Source organism: Pipistrellus kuhlii, unplaced genomic scaffold (genome assembly GCF_014108245.1).
Source record: "Pipistrellus kuhlii isolate mPipKuh1 unplaced genomic scaffold, mPipKuh1.p scaffold_m20_p_9, whole genome shotgun sequence".
Taxonomy (NCBI): Eukaryota; Metazoa; Chordata; class Mammalia; order Chiroptera; family Vespertilionidae; genus Pipistrellus; species Pipistrellus kuhlii.
The window spans coordinates 24746764-24767152 of record NW_023425595.1 but is presented as its reverse complement, the minus strand read 5'-3'; the positions used below and the strand labels follow the sequence as shown (position 1 = coordinate 24767152).

Below are 20389 nucleotides of genomic sequence, written 5' to 3'. Positions count from 1 at the left end.
GAATTGAACCCAGGACCCTTTGGTCCACAGGCCAACACTCCATCCACTGAGCCAAGCCGGCGAGGGCAGTGATCGGCAAACTCATTAGTCAACAGAGCCAAATATCAACAGTACAATGATTGAAATTTCTTTTGAGAGCCAAATTTTTTAAACTTAAACAACTTCTAATGCCACTTCTTCAAAATAGACTCGCCCAGGCCATTGTATTTTGTGGAAGAGCCAGACACATGCGGCTCTTTGGTCCCTTGAGTATTTGCCGACCATGGGGCTAGGGCATTTAAAAACACACTTCTACTCATACAAGGGAGAAATTTTTTTTTAAAAAGTCAGTATTTTTAAAGTAATATTGGTAGGGAAGGGGGAAAAGTGGTAAATCTTTTAAGAATAATTTAAAAATATAGCAAAGGTACCATAATTTTTTCCTACTTGAAATCATGTAAGATTTAGATTGGACAAGTTTGGCCTCTTTTTATATTTCATTGCTTTGATCTTTGTTTTTGCAGACCAAGGAACATCATGGTGTATAATTGCACAACAGGCAGCACTAATCCTTTCCACTGGGGTGAAGTTGGTATGATTTTACTTGTGTTTTTGAAAGTTAGAATAAATCTTAAAGAACTTAAAATATTCTGAGTTTTAATGTCAGAATAATCCATGAGACATTAAGGCCACTGAGTTCCAATAAACTGCTGTTATTTAGTCTCATTTTAATTGCCATCTTAAGAATATCTACCAATACTACCTTGTTCTTAATTGTGTTTCCCAAATTTAAAGATATCCTGCTGTATAATCCTGCCCTGCCTCACCCTTGTCTGACTCTTACTGGTTTTCTGTTGCCGTTTGCAGCAGTCTTATTTGATCCTGTGGCATGGAAACAGCTTTCTTTTTCTGTCATGGGCACTCTTGGTGCTGATGTTGCCTGTCCGTAGGCAATAAATAACACTTCCAACTACAAGAGTTGGTATATCTTAGGAAATAGCTAGTGGCCCAAAGAGTAATAAATGAAGGAGTTAGCAAGTAGGATGGGTACGTTTGCCAAAATAATTTCCATTAATTAATCTATTTAAATTTATAAATTCATAGCAGGTAGTGTGTATGCTATGTTACTTGCCCTAAAATGGGAATGTATAACTTTAAAGCCTATTGAAATAGAATAATTTTTAATTGTTGGTTTCTGTTTTAAAATTTAAAATATATTTATTACATTGAATTAGTAATATGTCTTATTTTACCTTTAATTGAAAATTTTTTGTTATCCTTGTAAATCAATTTTGATTTTAAAGTAAATCTTTTATGTCCTTTATTCTAAGGTTTTTCTAGGGTATTTTTATTTCAACTTAAAGATTGGCCATTAGAGCACAGAGGGGTGGGTTGGGGGGAGAAATCTAGGGAGATTTTAATTTTATGATAATTATTTAAATAAAGATCTTTTAATAATTTTTAAAACATTTAAATATGAGGCTTTTTTTTGGTAATCTCTCATGTTCCAAAGTTCCTTAAAAATTAAGTTGAACATTATTTTTTAGTGAATATCTCAATATACATTTTCATTGAAGTATTAACATAGATGATTATGGATTTGATTGTGTTGATATTGCATAGACTAAAATTATGGCAGAAGTTAATTTGGGTTGTTTTAAGGTGTTGATGTATGTTAATTTAAGAAACTTAATTATTCATAAGCAAAGAATGATGATTTTCCTTTTTTAAGTTAGTACTATAATAAGAATCTGAAAAGAGGAACAGAAAGAAAGAAGCTATTGTGAGGTGAAATAGAGAAAGTGACATTGTAAACTGACATCAGTAAAACATTTAAAAGGATTTTTAAGAATAAATTTTAGCAAAAATTCATCTAAATAAACAGTGACAGTTTTAAAACCACTTGAGTTCAACAGTCTAATACTCATATTCTCTTAGCGACTTTAGAGAGTAGAAAAGTTTGTCTTTTAAATGAGTGAACTCTGACATCTTTGGTAAAATATTTTATTTTGTAAAAAACATGATTTTTTTTTTTCAAAACTTCATTACATGGTTATTATCAAAGCTGTTACACAACTTTTCTTCCTCAGAATACCATGTAATTTCCACTTTCAAGAGGAATCCTCTCGAACAGGCCTTCAGACGGCCCAATGTAAATCTAACCTCCAATCACCTTTTATATCATTACTGGATTGCTGTAAGCCATAAGGCCCCAGCATTCCTGTATGATATCTACCTCAGGATGACTGGAAGAAGCCCAAGGTAATGGTGACTAGCTCTGTCTTATCTGTTCCTCTGACTGTTAAACAATCCTTGCTTACACTAAAATGCCTATTAACTCTATATTTGTTTATGCTTATAAGGCTTATTGGCCTTTTATGAAAGAGAAGACTTGAAATTAAGATTTTGTCAGAAAAGCAAAGGTAGTGTTGTAATTCACTCTGGTTTATTCTGAAGTTTTGATGATAAGTTATGTGCTGAATTCTAGGTCTAACTTTAGGTATTTTTTCTGAATAACAAATAACATTCAAAATGCTTTGATGCTTATTTTCCCTACAGGATATTATCTAAATCATTTCTTCAAGATGAATCCTTTAAACCAAGTATTCAGGCGCCCCAATATTAAGTTGTATTCCAACAACTTATTGCTTCATTATTGGAAGGGTGTCAGACATACAGTACCTGCATTATTGCACGATCTTGCACTCAGGTTGACAGGTCAGAAACCGTGGTAAGAAGAATAGCAGTAAATACACTATGTATTGGTAAGGTGGTGGAAGCTTGCTGGAGAGACGAAAAGTCGCTAGCATGAGCTTTACCTCTAGAATTACTAACCTGATTAATCACAATCACAATCAGGATGCTAAGACATTTCTTAGAAATTGGGGATATTTGGGAAAACTGTGGTTTCAACTTTTTGAGCCATTGATCCTCCAAAATCCCATAATGTAGGAAATGTCCAACATCAAGGTTGTCATTGCTATTATAAGCTGAAATTGAGCTCTTCCCCTTAAAAAACATAGGGGTAGTTTTATAGGGGTTTTATGTTAAAATGTTTTGCTTTAAGTAGATTGTGCAGTTTTATATGAAAAATGTAGGATGCTTTTAGAATATTGCTTGAATTATAACAGCTGCCCATTCAGCTTATAATATGTTAATTACAGTTTTTTACTAATTTCCAGGTTGAGAATATTATATTTTTAAAGAGGTTAATAACAAATGGAAAACTTTTTTTTCGTTTTTATCTAGTTGTTATAGTCTTTCTTTTTGCTTTCTTTTCTTTTTTGTTGTTGAAACCCCACAAACTTACATAAAATCCTTCTGTCTTTCCCAAAATTATAGTTAAATGTCCCATAAAATAGGTTTTAACTACATTGGCATTACAGTGGAGTCTTTGATTATAGAGTTCAGGATTTGAGTATTTATGTATAAAGAAGGTAAGGTTCTGATTCCAGAACTTTCACCAGTTGCTCAAAAAGTAAAAGTGAGGTATCTGCCAGTTGTAGTGTATCAGGATCTGAATTATTCGTAGAGATTTTCTGTGGCTTCAGTTATCCATTATGTTTCTAATTTTACATATTTAATGTGAGAGGCGTTAAACAACTTTAGGTAAAGAAATACTTAATGAAAAAAAGATCCACAGTATTTCCAAGATATTTTTAAGTTTCCTAGAATGATCTGAAAAGTACAATATTTGTCATTGGCAGCATTCTTTGTGGCTAAAAAGTAGATGTAAATTTATGAGTGATGGCAGTGCATGCTTTCTTGATATTAGTAAAGTTGTTGCAATTTAGAACAGAGAAGTCACTAGGTCAAGTAGGTCAAAAAAGTAAAATAGGTTAAATATATCACAATGCCTTACAGAAAAAGTGGGCTTAGTATACTTAAAGATGAGTAACCAGTTTATTAAATAATTTATACTAGATGTTGCTACATAGCAAGTCATATCATTAATAGTGGCTTAAAATGGCAGCTGTAATTTAATATTTCTTTTAATTTATTATTTCTCTTGGCTTGTGTTGATAATGGTTGCCTTCTTAACCTCCTTCTTGCCCATAAAAGGTTGGAAGTCTATGTCCCTTTCAGCGTAAACTGATGTGATTCCTTTTAAACTTGTGGGTTTTCCATGTATCTGTTTAAAACAGTCTGCATTAGACCAAAGCCATACGCACTGATGTCTTTAGACATGTCCATCTCTGTCTTGGGTCTTTATGGAGTTACTATGGATGGGATAGCACCCTTACATCTTAGAGTCTTATCTCTTAGATCCTTAGACTAAACTCTTAGTTCCTGCCTCTTTAAACAGTAGGGCTTCTATGAAACATTTCTCTAAGATCTGGAATGAGCCTTTTGTTAGAAAGTTTCTATGAGGTATGTTGAACGAACTCAAAAGGAGTCTGAAGGCTTTGGCTAGAAATAAACAATAAAGACTTATTCAAGGATTTTAGGATTTGCAAACCAAAACACATACTAGGCAATACACAGAATATTTTGAAGAAGAAAGAAAAGTTAAAATTTTTTTTAGTAAAAAGTACATTTTTGAGAAGAATCTGTCCTGCATTCTTAGCCCTAGGATTGGTCCAGGATAGTTATTTGTCAGATGTTGGTTGACTGGGTAATGGATGCCAGGTGGTCTGGATATGTGACTTTTACAGGGGCTAATTAGAGGGTTGTTTGAAGGTTGGTTTATGTCTAGGTATTGACATACAGAAAATTGATATATATCCAGGCATTGACACAGGACTGAAAAGTCCAAACTATAAGTTCCCAGTCTATTTAAAACAAGAATAGAATTGTTTTCTCATGCCTCAACCTTCTTGATTTTAGTAATTTTGAAGCAATTCCATTTTATTTGTTTATTTAAAATTTTTATTTATTTATTTCAGAGAGAGGAAGGGAGAGGGAGAGACAGATAGAAACATCACTGATGAAAAAGAATCATCGCTTGGCTGCTTCTGTAAGCCCCCCACTGGGGATTGAGCCTGCAACCCAGGCATGTATTCTGACTGGGAATTGCACTGTAACTTCCTGGTTCATGGGTTGGTGCTCACCCACTGAGTATACTGGCCGATCAATTCATTTTATTTCTTCACTTTATTTTCCTAAGTTCTACCTTAGATCTTTTTGAGGTATTAACCAAAAATCTTATGTTTGCATTCTGGATTTGATCCATGCCCAGAAGCCATTCTGGGCTCTTTCCACCGTCTTTTAATGCTTCCTTAAATGCATTCGAGTGTTCCTGCTTATCCTCTCAAGAGTATCAATGATGCCAAAAAGAGAGGCAAGCACCAGGTTCTTATTAATCTGTGCTCCAAAGTCATCATCTGATTTCTAACTGTGATGATGAAGCATGTTTATGTTGGTAAATTTGAAGTTATTGATGATCACAGAGCTGGGAAAGTTTTGAACCTCACAGGCAGGTTAAACTAGTGTGGCGCAATCAGCCCCAGTTTTGCTTTCCATCTCTAAGATTTATAAAAATGGCAGAACAATCTGCTTCCATCCTGTCATTTTGGTTTCATTGTACTGACGATCTCAGTGGGCATTATGGACCATAAAGAAGCAAGATGAAAACACATAGTAGGGAAAATCCTGGGATTCTTTTTCTAGTGATGTGATATAAATGCACACACACACACAAAAAAAATGCCTCAATGAATAAAAACAAAAGAATTCCTGCCTGGCATTTTATTTATTTAAAAACACGCACATATTATTTATTGATTTGAGAGAGAAAGAGAAACATCAATTTGTTGTTCCACTTATGTATGTCTTCATTGGTTGCTTCTTCCTGTGCCCTGACTGGAGATTTAACCTGCAAACTTGGCATATTGGAAAGCTGAGCTACCCAGCCAAGGCTGGCTGGTATTTTCATTTTCTCTAAATACCATTTAAACAAACAGTTCAGTTTTTAAATATCACCTTTGTCCTCTTTGAGGAAATCTTGGCTAGATCATCAAGTTAGGTACAGTTTCTATTTTTCATGTTGCCACAGGCAACAGTTTTATTCTTCCATCTCCCAACAATATTTTTGTCCCTTCAAGGCCTCAAACAGCAGGTTCACTTACACCCTTTAAGGCTTCCACTAAAGTTCTTTTCTTGGTCCTTTCAGGTTTCACCATGGTCTCAAGAGCCTTTTAGATTCTACCACTTGCTCCTAAAAAGCCAATGCATGTTTTAGATTTTTATTATAGCAGCCCCACAGTCCTGGTACTAAGATCTGTTCCTTTTATCTCTGCTGCATTGTGAATCACCTCAGACTTAATCTCTTATGATTTTCCCTGGGTCAGGAATTCTAGAAGGGTTTAGCTTTGTGTTCCTGTCCCAGAGTCTTCCCAGTGTTTGTAGTCACATAGGAACAAGTAGGTACACTGGAGGGAGTGGTAAAGGAGAGAAAGGGTACAGAACAACTATGGTGGCCCGGCACCTTTCTCTCTTCATGTAGTCTCAGAGCCTCTCCATGTGGTCTCTCCACTTGGACTAGTTTGGGTTTCCTCACATCATGGCAGCCTCTAGGGGAGTTGGACAGCACATGGCAACTGAAGGCTTCAAGGGTGAGTATTCCAGCAAGCAAGGCTTAGAAAGCTTCTTCACCTTTTCTTACTACTCTTGGAAATCACTCTGTTTCGTTTCCACCTCAGTCTATTGTGTATAAGTTACCTTCACCTCTTGATGGGAAGATAGTCAAAGTGATATTATAGGTGAGCATGGAGGATGGGAGACAATATTACAGCTAAAATCTGCTGCAAATAGGAAACATCAAAGGAAGAACCTTGAGGTTTGCCCTGTGTGAGGCTTTCAAATCAGGAATTAACCTTGACCCCTGGGAGCTTATAGTCTAAAAGCAAAAAGAGACATAAAGACTTTTTAGTTAGGCGATTTTATTAATGTTAAATACAGTGTTATAGTTTATACTAGGAGCCCAGTACACAAAAATGTGTGCACTGGGAGGGGAGGTCCCTCAGCCTGGCCTGCCCCCTCTCATAGTCCAGGAGTCCTCAGAGGATGTCGTACTGATGGCTTAGACCAGGCTGATCAGGGGAAGGCACTGCAGCCGTGGGCTCAGGCAGCTGCGAGCACTGGGCCTCAGAGCCGCTGGGGCTTAAGGCTGCCTGAGCCCCGGGCCTCGCAGCCGCTGTTCGGATGGAGGGACGTCTGCCCTAATTAGCATATTACCCTTTTATTAGTATAGGTTATTTAATTTGTTCAGATGTATACTGAGCTTTATATCTTATATTGGGGCCTTACTACTTCTACATTACTGTCAATCATATCACTAATGGTGTCCATTTTACTCATTTATGAGTGTCAGCTAGATAAGTATAATTTAGACATGTATCATAAGAATCCTGGTTAATACTCTGTAGGGACTAGGATGTATGATATTACATGTAGAAATTGTATAGATTATTCACTCTAGCTCTTGAAATGTAGCTATTTTATCACTGTTCAAAATGACATTTTTAAAAAGTGGTTCTATAGTCTTATTTTTGGGGTTAGTTAGCTTAACTCTTTAGCTTAACTTCAATGAGCTTAATATTTTTTAATCTGAAGACGTTTTGCCCCCTCGGGACATTTGATAATATGTGGAGATATTTTCAGTTATCGCAACTCCAGGGGGAGGTAGTGGAGACCAGGGATGCTGCTAGGCATCTTAGAATGCACAGGACAGCCCCCACCAAGAATTATCTGGCACAAAATGGCTAGCCCTGGACCAGATGACCATTAAGATTTTGTTGTACTCTAAAGGATTGTGATTGGTAAATTTTTGCTGGCTGTTATAATAAAGAATAAACTAATACTCAGAATATATAGGACAATATAGTGCCAGGCATTTACCCTTACGTCACGTTTAACCCAAGAGTGATGGTGCAGAGTTGTGTTTTTTTTTATTTTATCTGCCATAAGTTTGATAAATAATAGTCTATGAACCTTACAAATTTATGGCCTTTCAAATTTCCTTTTTCTACTACAATTTTTTATTATAATTTTTTTTAATGGCTGAATTGGTGATTGGTTTTAGGATAATTCTGTCATTTGAATGAATTCGTTTTAGGGTAATTCTGTCATGTGAAGACTAGGTGAGAATTGTCAGTGAAAAGAGGTTAGGAAGAAAAACTTTTTAATAAGCTGTATGTTGGAAAACCACATTAACCAAATATGTTTATGTATGTGATTCAAATATACTATACTGGCTGTGATAGTCAGTATTGATTTAATTACAAAGTTTTTATATCTTTTTTGTTGTTTTTTAGAAAATTGTATAATCTCTTATCTAAAAGCAGTATGTCTTCTTTTTCCCCCAGCAAGTACTATCTATCTTTAGGAACTATTTTTGTCCAAATACAACCTTTTGAGGCTCACCAATTCTTTTCATGTTTAATGGAGGTTTTGTAATTGCTTTCTTGCATGAACTAAAGTTTTTCTTTACATAGTTCATGCTACCTCATTTTTTTCCCCTTCAATATTCTGGATTCAGGGTATCTTTCTAAATGTTTTAAATATGTCATCAGAATTGCTTAGCTAATTATGTTACTGTTTTGATTCCTTCCTGCCCCCTCATTTCTAATGTTCTAGTTTCCCTCCATTTCTAAAGTTCCTGATTTTGGGACTCTAAATTACATATAATGCTAATCCTTATTGTGGGGCTATAAATTGAGGGATTTTTTTTTTTTTGTATTTCTTCACAAATTATTTTTCTATTTATCAGAGGTTATGAATTTTTGGTGTGTGTTTTGTTTTGAAAAGTTCTTTCTTCCCCACTTATCATTGGTAATTATTGTAATTACTGCTCGGATTAATGTTATGATATCAATGACTTATAGTAAGCCATGATATTTAAAATGACAGATTTAATGATTAGGGCCCTTTGCCCTTTTAAAAAGAAACAAACAGAACAGTATCTAACTTCCTTATTTCTATAAGGATGGATCGTAAGGTTTTGGGAAGGTGAGTAAATATTTCAAAAAGTTTTCAGCATGAGTCATTGATTTCATGGCACAGCAAAATTATCAAGAATGGTATTTGTCAGTGTTAAAGAGAGTTATTTAAAGATCTATACACAGAAAGTTGACTAAATGGCAAACGAATATTTCTGTATAATGCAACATAGAATGTTATGAATTCACAGAAAATATTAGTAAAATGTGGAACAAAAGGATCAAAAAGCAAGGGAATTCTAATTGAATCCATTATTATTTAGTATTATATGTAGAAAATTTGACCTTAAAGCATTGTATATCCTTTGAAAATTAATTTCATATATCAACAGAACTTTAGTATTAAATTGATTTGCAGCTGCTTAAAATTTGTTCTTTTTCATTTTGGATTTATGAAATAATCTTCCAAGATGCAGAAATATTCTTATTGCCTGCTGGTTGGTACACTTAAACTGAATTACGTATTATGATTTTACTGTTAATGTGTCAGTTTACAAACTGGTGCCATGGTGGTGATGAGATTTTTTCCCCCTAATCTATGCAGAATATGAATCTGTCATTTTCTTATAATACAGGATGATGAAAGCAATAACTCGTCTTCACAAAGCTATGATGCTTCTTGAGTATTTCACAAGTAATTCTTGGGTTTGGAATACTGACAACGTCAATATGTTAATGAATCAACTAAATCCTGAAGATAAAAAGGCAAGTATTTTCTGTATTATATTAGAAAATAAGTAGCTTATTAATTAGATAGCCATCTGCAACCTAAGAAATAATTGTATATTTTTGACAATCATTATGCTACAAGAAAGTCATTGATCTCTTTATAGTCTCATTAAAAGCTTCAGTCATAATTGTGGGTGATGAAATAAAATTGCTCTACCTTAGAATTTATGAAGAATTTGGATGTGGCAGTATGATTTAATTTACAGTAAGTTGAAACGTTCATTCTTTTTTCTTTTGATGTCAGGTTGAAAGAGAACTTTAGCTTCTGTATGCATTACCCTTGCCAAAACACTTTGTTTTCTTTGAATTTTGAGAAAAACCTTCCTTCAGAATTTTTTTCACATACGCTTTTTACTTTGTATCATTCCACATTTCTCCATCTCGCTGTTAATTTGAAACTTTAACTCTTCATGTGTATTCTTTTTGAGTTTGTGTTAGATAGTTTAATGTGTATACCTACCAAAGTTTAAATTAAGCAATTTCTATAGTCTCTTGCTTAGTGAGTATATTCAGGACCTTATTAAAATGTTTTATCTGAGTTCTTTCAGCTTCCTTTCTCTTCCACTTCTTTAAACATTTTTTAAAATGCCTTATTTTACCCAGTATATTCAAAACAATATATAATTTGAACACAAATTTAAAGATCACTTAAAATTTTTAAATTATATAAAGGATAGTTTACTTTGTATTTTTCATATTGAGCCTTCAAAAGCCGGTGTGCATTTTACACTTTACAGCAATTCGGGCTATCCATATTCATATGTCCATGAGGTGCATGTGGCTTCTTGTGGCTACCATATTGGATAGTGCAGATTTAGTCCATTCTGCTGGTTCAGCATGGCAGGTTCTCAAGTGTGCTGTCTCTCTGTTCACTTCTTTTTTAAAATTTTATTTATTTATTTATTTTTAATATATTTTATTGATTTTTTACAGAGAGAGATAGTTAGAAACATCCATGGGAGAGAGAATCATCGATCAGCTGCCTCTTGCACACCTCCTACTGGGAATGTGCCTGCAGCCAAGGTACATGCTCTTGACTAGGATCGAACCTGGGACCTTTCAGTTCAGCTCTGCTCACTTGTGTGTGTGTTGGGTTTACTTCTTTTGCACCCTTGCTCTGAAGATATGGCTTTTTGGATTCCTATGTTTTTGCAGGAATATTTGATAAGACTTACTAATTTATGGGGCCTTAGGCTTTAGAGCCAGTCTTCTTCCCTTCAAAGCAGAAGGTGTAAATCACTAGAGTTTGCAGAACGGCTCAAGTTGAAAGATTTATGGCTTCTGCTGATTGCATACTTGCCCCCACCCCCCTTGCCTTCCCACCATACACTATATATTCCAATGCACAACGTATACTGCTGAATGGATGATTAGAAAATAAGCACTCAGGTGAAGAAATAGAAATTACACCCAGAAGATTCCTTTTATAATCCCTCCCAATCACTACCTCCTCTCCTAATCTATTGTGAATTTTTATACTGTTAGTTTTATACGTTTTTGATTTTATACAAATTGTATCATACTAGAGGCCCGGTGCACAAAATTTGTGCACGGGGTCAGGAGGGTCCCTCAGCCCAGTCTGTACCCTCTCTAATCCTGGATCCCTCGGAAGATGTCTGACTGCCTCTCACAATCTGGGACTACTGGCTCCTAACTGGTTGCCTGCCTGCCTGCCTGATCACCTCTAATCACCTCAACCTGCCTGCCTGATCATCCCTAACTGCTCCCCCATCTGCCAGATCGCCCCTAACCGCCTCTGCCTTGCCCTGCACCTGGGACCTAGGATTCCCTCCTCCAGCCAGTTGCAGGCACCTGGAACACAGACTTCCCTTCGTCTAGCTGGCTGCAGAACTCGGGTCGGCCACAGCTGCAGAGGACCATGGGCTTGTCTCCCGAGCCACAGGCGCAGCTGCTGGTGCCCGGGACCAAAGGGCGGGTAGCTTGTCCCTCTCCTGGGCCTCCGCCTGGCTGATCCCCATTCCTCTCTCCTCAGTGTTGAGAGTGTTTGAGCCATTAAGGCATGAGGGCATGATGACCATTTACATATTAGCTCTTTATTATATAGGATAATTTCCCCCCCCATTCTTTTGTTGATAGAAATTTGCGTTATTTTCAGTTTTTGGTTATTGGGAGTAATGCTTCTATGAACCACATGCACACACTTTTGTAGGATATATATCTAGTTGAATCAAAGAGTATTCATATGTTCAATTTAGCAGATAATGCTAAACAGTTTTCCAAAATGGTTGTATTAATTTACATCTCAAGCGACAGTTATGAGAATTCCTATTAATCCACATCTTCCCCAACATTTGGCATTTAAAAATTTAATTTTAGCCACTTTAGTGGTGAGTAGTGGTATCTCAATGCATTTCATATTGCATAAAAAGCTTATGTAGATCTGCCAAAAATGTCAATATTCCTATTGAGAAATGGGCTGGAGAGATGAACAGTTTATAGAAAAAAATAATTCTTAAGTTATTTTTAATCATATGAAAAGATAACCTCACTCATAAAAATGAAAGTACAAATTAAAACTAGACTGAGATATTTATTACTAAGCAAGTTTGCAAAAAATGCAAACTATCAACATACTCTGGTAGTTCTTGGGCACATGGGCGTTTTCCTACATTGCTGTTAGAAATGTATATTTTTCCCCATCCTTTTATTTTTACCTTTTCTGTATTCTTATCTCTCAGTTACTTCTCTTATAAATAACAGATGGATTTTTATTTTTTATTACTTTTATCTTTTTTAGTCTTGATAATTTTTTACCTTTAATTGGAAGGTTTAATCCATAATGTAATTTTTGGTAATTTTTAATTTAAATCTGACTCAGTGCTTACAATTTGTCCCACCTTGTTTTAAGGTTTTTGTTTGTTGTTTGTTTGCTTTCTTTAAGGTTATTTTTACAGTTATGTGTTTTTCCATTTGTATTAGTAACATACAAATATATTAATTTTTATGCTGTTTTCATAGGTTACTTTAGAGATTACAGTATTCTTTCCAAATTTATCAATGTCTAATATAATGTTGATAATTCTAGCTTTTCTTGGAAAATGTCTGCTATTGCTTTTACATATATTAATTCTGTATGTGTTATATGCCTGATAACCATTATTATTATTATTATAGTCTATGCAGTAAGTATTCATGTGTAGATTTATCAGCAATATTGTTTTTTCTTTTTCCATCTTAGATGTCAGTTTGGAATCATTTTCATTATGCCTAAAGAATGCCTTTCAGTATAATTTTTCTAGTGTGGGTCATCCAAGGATATCAGATTGTCTCAGTTTTTATTCTTCTGGGAACATTTTTTCTTTTCAAAGATATTTGTGCTGGTGTAAAATTCTGTATCAGCAGTTTTCTTTGAGCACTTGGAAAACTTAGTTTTGGCTTTCCATTTTCTTTTGAGAAATCAACTGTTTTTCTCTTTTACTTTCAACATTTTTACTCTGACGTGCTTAGATGTGTGTGTATGTGTGTGTGTGCATATAGTATATTGTGTTTTGAATCTGTGCCTTGATGTCTCATTATTTTTTTGAAAATTTCTAGCCAGTCTTTGGTTCCATCCTTTTACATTCTTCTGTGGGAATCTAATTACACTTTTGTAACAATTTATTTATGGTAGCTTTCTTTCTTTTTTGGGGGGCGGGTCTAGAACTTACTGTGTTCAAATAAGTGATGATATATAGTGAATAGTCTGTTTATCCAAATGTATGGAGCACTGAGTAATGCAAGGCTCTCTCATTTTGTTATGAAATATCATTTTTATAAGGCTTTTTCTTCTAGATTTGTCTACCCTTTTCATCAAGGTGGCCAAATTACTGTTGTTTAAACTCCTAAACCAGCTTTCATAACATTCTTTTTCCTGATGTCAATAATATTCTCTAAGAAAATTAATCTGTATGGTATCCAGGATATTCAAGAAGAGAGTCGCTGTAGATACAAACTGGAAATAAATACATAAACACATGTATAAATATATGTGAGGAATACATAAATCTATTTGGATAATAGGATTTTTTCTTTTTTGAGGTGGGGGGATTTTACAGACATCTCCTCACACTTCATATACTCTTAAAGTGCTAGCCTGAGTTTTCAGGTTATCATTTCAAACGGTTCTGTGTTTAAGGGACGGTATAGAATGGGAATAATATTTTTGTGAATAGCAGTAAGATTTTAAAAGTTAATACAGTAAGCATTTTGTAATCATGTAATTTGGAATTAGCCTTTAGAAAAACTATAAATTTTTGACGAGTTGTGAAAAAAATTAAGAAAGTAACCAGTAATTTTTTTGTTTACGTAGACCTTTAATATTGATGTAAGGCAGTTACATTGGGCAGAGTACATAGAGAATTACTGCATGGGCACTAAGAAATATGTTTTGAATGAAGAAATGTCTGGCCTCCCTGCAGCTAGAAAACATTTGAACAAGTAAGTTTTACATGGGTTTGATTTCCTTTTGTCTTTCTTCTTATAGTGGTGTTTGTTTGTTTTTTATAAGCTGATGTATTGAGTGAAAGATATTGCTAATCATCATATTTAGGAAAAGTTCTTACCTTTGGACTGGAACTTTGGTAGTATTGATTTAGCTTAATATTGTTTAAACTTGACAACTTCATCAATTTATACTCTTCCTGAGCACTATGTGCAGGTGTACTTTAGTTGTGGTTTTTTGTTTTTTGTTTTTTTTTCTAAAATATACCTTATTGATTTTTTTACAGAGTGGAGGAGAGAGGGATAGAGAGCTAGAAATGTCGATGAGAGAGAAACATCGACCAGCTGCCCTCTGCACACCCCCCACTGGAGATGTGCCCACAACCAATGTACATGCCCTTGACCAGAATCGAACCCGGGACCTTTCAGTCCTCAGACCTATGCTCTACCACTGAGCCAATCCGATTTCGGCTAGTTGTGGTTTTTTGTTTGTTTGTTTGTTTAATATATTTTTATTGATTTCAGAGAGAGACATAGAAACATCATCGATGAGAGAGAATCATTGATTGGCTGCCTCCTGCCTGCCTCCCACTGGGGACTGAGTCCACAACCTGGGCATGTGCCCTTGGCTGGAATCAAACCCGGCACCCTTAGTGACTTCTATCCACTAAGCCAAACCAGCTAGGGCTGGTGTAATTTTAGTTTAAAAAAACGCTGTTATCTTTCCTTATATTGCTATTGAAGAAGTAAAGATATTAGGAGGAAATAAAAATATGGAAGTAATTTATTTATTTAATGTTTTTTTTCACCCTACTCTTATCTTTGGAAGAGGAAAATAGATATACTAATACATCATTTAACATGGAATTTTTGTTTGTTTATAAAAAAGCTATAATTATTCCCCTTAGTTTTCAACAAAGTAATACATACAGGTTGTTTAAAAAACCATACACACAGAAAATAGAAGAGGAAAAATCACTGTTAATCCATCATTCAGAAATGCAGTTAAAAATTTAATAGCAATCTATTTTATTGGTAGTTTAGTGAATAGCCATATATATATATATATATATAAAATGATTTTAGAGAGAGAATGGAAGAGGGAAGAGAGAAAGAAACATCAATTTGCTATACCACTTATGCCTTCATTGGTTGATTCTTGTGTGTACCCTGACCGGGCATGGAACCTGAAACCTTGCTGAATCAGGATGACACTCTTATGAACTGAGCTACCTGGCCAAGGCCTAATTAATATAATTTTCCTAACAGTTTCAAGATTGTCACATTATTCTTCCTGTGCTTCCAACTCTATGAGGCTTTGTAGGGCAGTTAGTTATATAGATGAGGAACAGAGGTTTAGGGAAGTTGAGTTTGCCTAGGTCCTATTGTATTAAGTGGCAAAACAAACCATGACCTTTTGACATGTAATTCAAAGCTCTTGTCTACACCAATTGTTCATACATTGAAGTCCTCTTTTACCCTGCCTTTTGAAGTTAATGGACTGTATGTAACATTACTGCATATCTAAGATTTGCATTCCTTTCTAAAACCATTAAAAAGCATATGAAGTGTTTTAAAACAAGAGTAAGATAATGTACATGCTACTTTGAGAATGGCAAGTCCTCATATCCAGAGCTAGTAGCATGTTTCATTCATGAATGAGTTCTTGGTCTTTGGTCATGTGACTACTATCTATAATGGAAGGAGTAAATTCAGTTTCCTGACAACTTGTAAGCAGCTAAATATGTCACACAAAAAATATTTATTTTGTCTGTAGGATGATGTATGTAATGTACAAACATTTTTAGTTTAAGAAGGAAAAAGCGCCAAACATGTGTCTGTTTTACCTTCAGTGTACTTGCTGCCTAGCGCAGTACTGGCCACACAAAAGGAGGTTCAATACCTGCTGAATGAATAACTTGGCATCCCAAATATACTGTTATAAAAAAAGCTTTGTGTTATTCATTGTTAATAGAGGTAATACATTGTTTGCTAACTTTCTAACTTAGGGACTTTTAATTAGTTTTTAAATAAATTTCAAATTAATATGGATTCGAGTTTTATGTTAAAAACTGAGTATTGACTATGTGCCATCCAGCAATATTTTATTCTAGAAAATGTGATCTAATAGGTTTCTTGATTTGTTTTCAGGTTGAGAAACATACGTTATGGTTTCAATACAATCCTTGTGATCCTGATCTGGCGCATTTTTATTGCAAGATCACAAATGGCAAGAAACATCTGGTACTTTGTGGTTAGTCTTTGTTACAAGTTTCTGTCATACTTCCGAGCATCCAGCACTATGAGATACTGAAGACAAGAATTTAGCATTAGAACATCTATGCATATGTGGTGGTCTAAATGCACAAATGTAAAATGTACTTAAGTCATCTCACCTTTTGTCAAGATATTAAATCATCTTAGATCAGAGTGTGGAGTAAATTATGGTACATTTTATGTAACATTTTAATGTTTATGCTCATAAAAATCTAGTGAACACACTGTGGTATGCTAGCTCAAATCCAATAGCCACCAAAACCATGATGTAATATTTTGATCCCTTGGGAAAAGGGGTTGGGTGAAGGTAGGAGGGGCGATATGGGAACACTGACCAGTATAACTGTGCAATTCTGGAACATATTAATTAAAATATGCCTTAACATACAGCGAATTCTAATTTTAATATTTAGTGCAATGGAAAGCATTTATTTGGCAGGAACTTTAGCTAAGTTGGTAGATATTTGATTCTTCAATGTTTGATTTTTTTCATCAGTTGAAGTTTTGTTAAAATTATAGCCAACTTATTTTCACATTATCCTATAAGTTATTGAGTGGTCTCAGACATGAAAGACATGTTCTCATTTTTCTTCTCTGATTAGAAATTTGATCTTATCATTTTCCTTTAAGCAATCAGCTGCTTTTATTATCAGAAGGCTATACTAAAGATCCTACTGGATCTAAATGGGTTTGAAAATCCATATCAATATATGCTATGTGTTGTTCGAATGAAAATTAAAATGAATTAAATAAGACTATTAGCATAAAAAAATAAGAATACATTTTTCTTGTCTACATAATGACCAAATAGAAATCAATCCTCTAAGATGTTCATGTTTTGAAGCTGGAGAATTTCTTGAGACTTTGGCAAATGGGGGCTGGTGGGGTTGGGGAGGGATTCACCATACTTGTGCTCTCCCCCCTTTATACATGTTTTTAAAAAGGCTTATGCTGTCTTTCCAATGAAAACTGAAAATACATTATAATGGAAAAATTTATTTGCAGGTAGATATAACATTAAGAAAACATTCTCACATGTGTGTAAACACATACTAACTTTTGACCTTGAGAACTGAATTCCTTCAAGAAAAATAAAGTAATGCATAAAATAATGTGTATCAAATTAAATAAAGGACTTTATTTACTTACCACATAAAGTAGCAAACTATTGAATGAGTTTAAAGATACCATTTATTTTTTTCTGCATGTGGTTTTAGCTTTAGAAAGAAATGCATTATAGAAACAAGTAATAGCAAGAAAATTAATGTATATTTTAATGATACATTATAATTCCCTTTAAACCTTAATAGTAATTAAACTCCCTTACTGTTTAACATATATTTGATTGAGCAAATTGATCAGCATAACATGTTTTAATTTAGCTGATCAAGTTGTACTATATTTAAATCATCAATAGTATATCTTGAATATGTTTAATGAGGTCAGTTCATAATACAAAAAGTTACATAGAACTTTTACATCTTAATTTTTTGTCAGTTTAAATGCAATGTATAAGAAGTTTATTTTGTTACTGTGAAAAAATGAAATGTAAAGGAAATCACCTTCTCCCATGCAGGTGTGTAATCTTGAAAAGAAAAATGCTTCCATGTTGAAGCCAAATTTTCTGTAGTAAAACTTTAAAAAATTATTTTAAAAGAAATATGTATGTAAATATATATATGTGTGTGTGTGTGTGTTCTTTGGAATGACACTGAAGTCTCTGGTCTAGGACCATACCTTGTATAAGGTGTGAGAGACCATAACAGTGTCTAAAAGTGGAGTAAATGACGATGTCTTTGATTTAAAGTGGCCCACGTAACCGACTGTAGGTGCTCTGTAATTGAGCGCTCCATCTCTGCAAGTGTGTTTCCCTAGTGTGTTGAGAACATGCTCACATTTGTATGATTTTTTTTACACTTTTGCCAAATATACTGAGAATCAGATGAATTGTCTTTGTATCTTGAAAAAGAGGCAGGTACAATTTCAGCAGGCATGTGAAATACATATGGGCTGTATGCCTTTGGAACTATGTCATTGTTCTTATAATTTCACTTAAAGAAATGCTATCTGGGACGGTGCTGAGGCTACTGCATTAATTTTGTGTGTTCATTTAACCGGATTCATTGTCAAAAGAAAGCTAATGAATAAATTAACATGTTATTCTAGAACTTAAGGTTCTAAAATTAGTATAAAGAGCACATGGGTTGTTGATCCCCACTAACTAGACTTCAAGCTTATCTCGAACTTAAAGATTTGGGGAATCATTTATATTTGTCATTTGCTAGAAATGGCTTTTAGTTTTGTTTGATTATATTTTCTATACAAACTTAGTTTTTAACAGGATAGCCTAATTAAATTTAATATTTCACTTAACTCGGTAAAACTCTATTGCAAAACATTTGTTTTTCTCTCCCAATTCAGTCTTGAGTCTATAATTGTGTCATATGCATTTGTCATTTGTGACTATATTTAGATTTGACTTGGCAGCATTAATATGTCCTAAAACTCAACACAGAGAAGCATGGCAATATGTTCTTTGACTTAAGGATGGTATAAAATAAACATTCTTTGAATCTGTGTAATAAAGCATGGCAGCAGGGAGGAAAAACTCTTATTTCCTCCCTTTTTTTGTGTATTTGTCTATAGGAGCTGGTTCAGGGTTTTTTGCTTTTTGTTTTAAATGTAAATTGATAATCTTCTATACAAAGTAAATAGAAGCATTATTGGTGCCTTTGTTTATAAACCAGAAAGTAATAAATGAATCCCTATATTTCCATTATAGTATTTATTGTATTTTTACAATAATTATCTTGGAAATTACAGTGAGATACTGTGGTTAGGCTTATAGGATACATCTTCACTTATACTTCGTACCTCTTTTTGGGTGTACTTATTACTCCTTATATCCTAATTTTACTTACACCCACATTTCTTAGCATTTTAGGGAAGCAGGTAGTCGGGATGAAACATTTTGTTAAAGTATTATTTTTATGTATTTGCTGAGATGAAATGGTCCTTGTCTTTTCTAAAAGCAGTATGAGAAGATTGCCAGGGTATTGTTAGGTTCCAGCTACTCTCTTCACATTGAATATCAATTTAATAGAGACTGTTTAAAGGAAAGCATCAGACTGTGGTCAGGCGAGTGCAGATGGCCAAGCATGCTCTTCATAGCTGACTCCAAACCTGACTTAAAACCATTAGCACTGATTTGCTCATTCTTGAGAAAAACTCTATAACTTTGCATGAGAAACTAGAGAAAGGAATGTGTGCTGCATAACTTGATATAGAAATGAGTTAATTATTAGTTTCTGATAAAAGAAATACAAAATATTTTCTTACTGAATTAATATTTTTATCTCTAAGCATTTTCTAGCCTTAGAATGAATTTGTCTTTTTTAAAATACATCTCTGCTACCCTTAAGATTCCTAAACAAATCACCTTTGTCAATTGAGCATAGTTGTGCAAAATTGTTAAATACTTCCTTTGTTTTTTCTTAATTAAAGAAAAATTTGAGTAATATTAAGTTTGATGTGCTCCTTTGCAAATTGATGGCTCTCAATTACATTTATATAGAAAGACCAAGTGATAAGTATGAGTTTAGTATGTTTACTATATGCTCAAACTCGAAGAAGACTATAAATGTCTCCCTATTTTTTGGTCACAGATCATAGACAAAACTTATAATCTTATACAAGATAAGAGAAGGGTGGAGATCCCCCCCACCCTTCCCTGTCATCTCCTGCTTTTTCGGTTTTGATTTTGAACAAACACCTGAACCTAAATAGATGAATGAAAACCAGAGGCCCGGTGCATGAAATTCATGCATGGGTGCGGTCCCTAGGCCTGGCTGGCCATCAAAGCTTGAGCCTCTGTCGTGGAAGGGCAGGTCCCAGCTGAACTCCGGGCCCTGGGCAGCACCTGGCTCCCTGGGCCCCCACGGACTCTCCTCTGCCGGAGAAACAGCGCCCGAGTCCCCAGTGGAGATGCAGTGAGTGGAGCTGGACACTGCGGGCCGGGGCCGCCC

The 20389-nt window shown here is 34.6% G+C and overlaps 1 protein-coding gene and 1 pseudogene across 3 annotated transcripts in view; both read left to right on the top strand.

Annotated features, from left to right (window-relative positions):
• FAR1 (fatty acyl-CoA reductase 1) overlaps positions 1 to 19888 on the top strand; it is a 63651-nt gene extending 43763 nt beyond the window's left edge. For all 3 annotated transcript variants that reach the window (XM_036426364.1, XM_036426360.2, XM_045577979.1), the window contains 5 exons: positions 504 to 571; positions 2070 to 2241; positions 9494 to 9623; positions 13957 to 14084; positions 16239 to 19888. In XM_036426364.1, the coding sequence (XP_036282257.1) occupies positions 504 to 571; positions 2070 to 2241; positions 9494 to 9623; positions 13957 to 14084; positions 16239 to 16401 (661 nt within the window). In that variant the 3' untranslated portion in view covers positions 16402 to 19888. The remainder of the gene's footprint in view (positions 1 to 503; positions 572 to 2069; positions 2242 to 9493; positions 9624 to 13956; positions 14085 to 16238) is intronic.
• On the top strand, positions 2717 to 5636 carry LOC118712551 (annotated as a pseudogene).
• Positions 19889 to 20389: the final 501 nt, after the last annotated feature.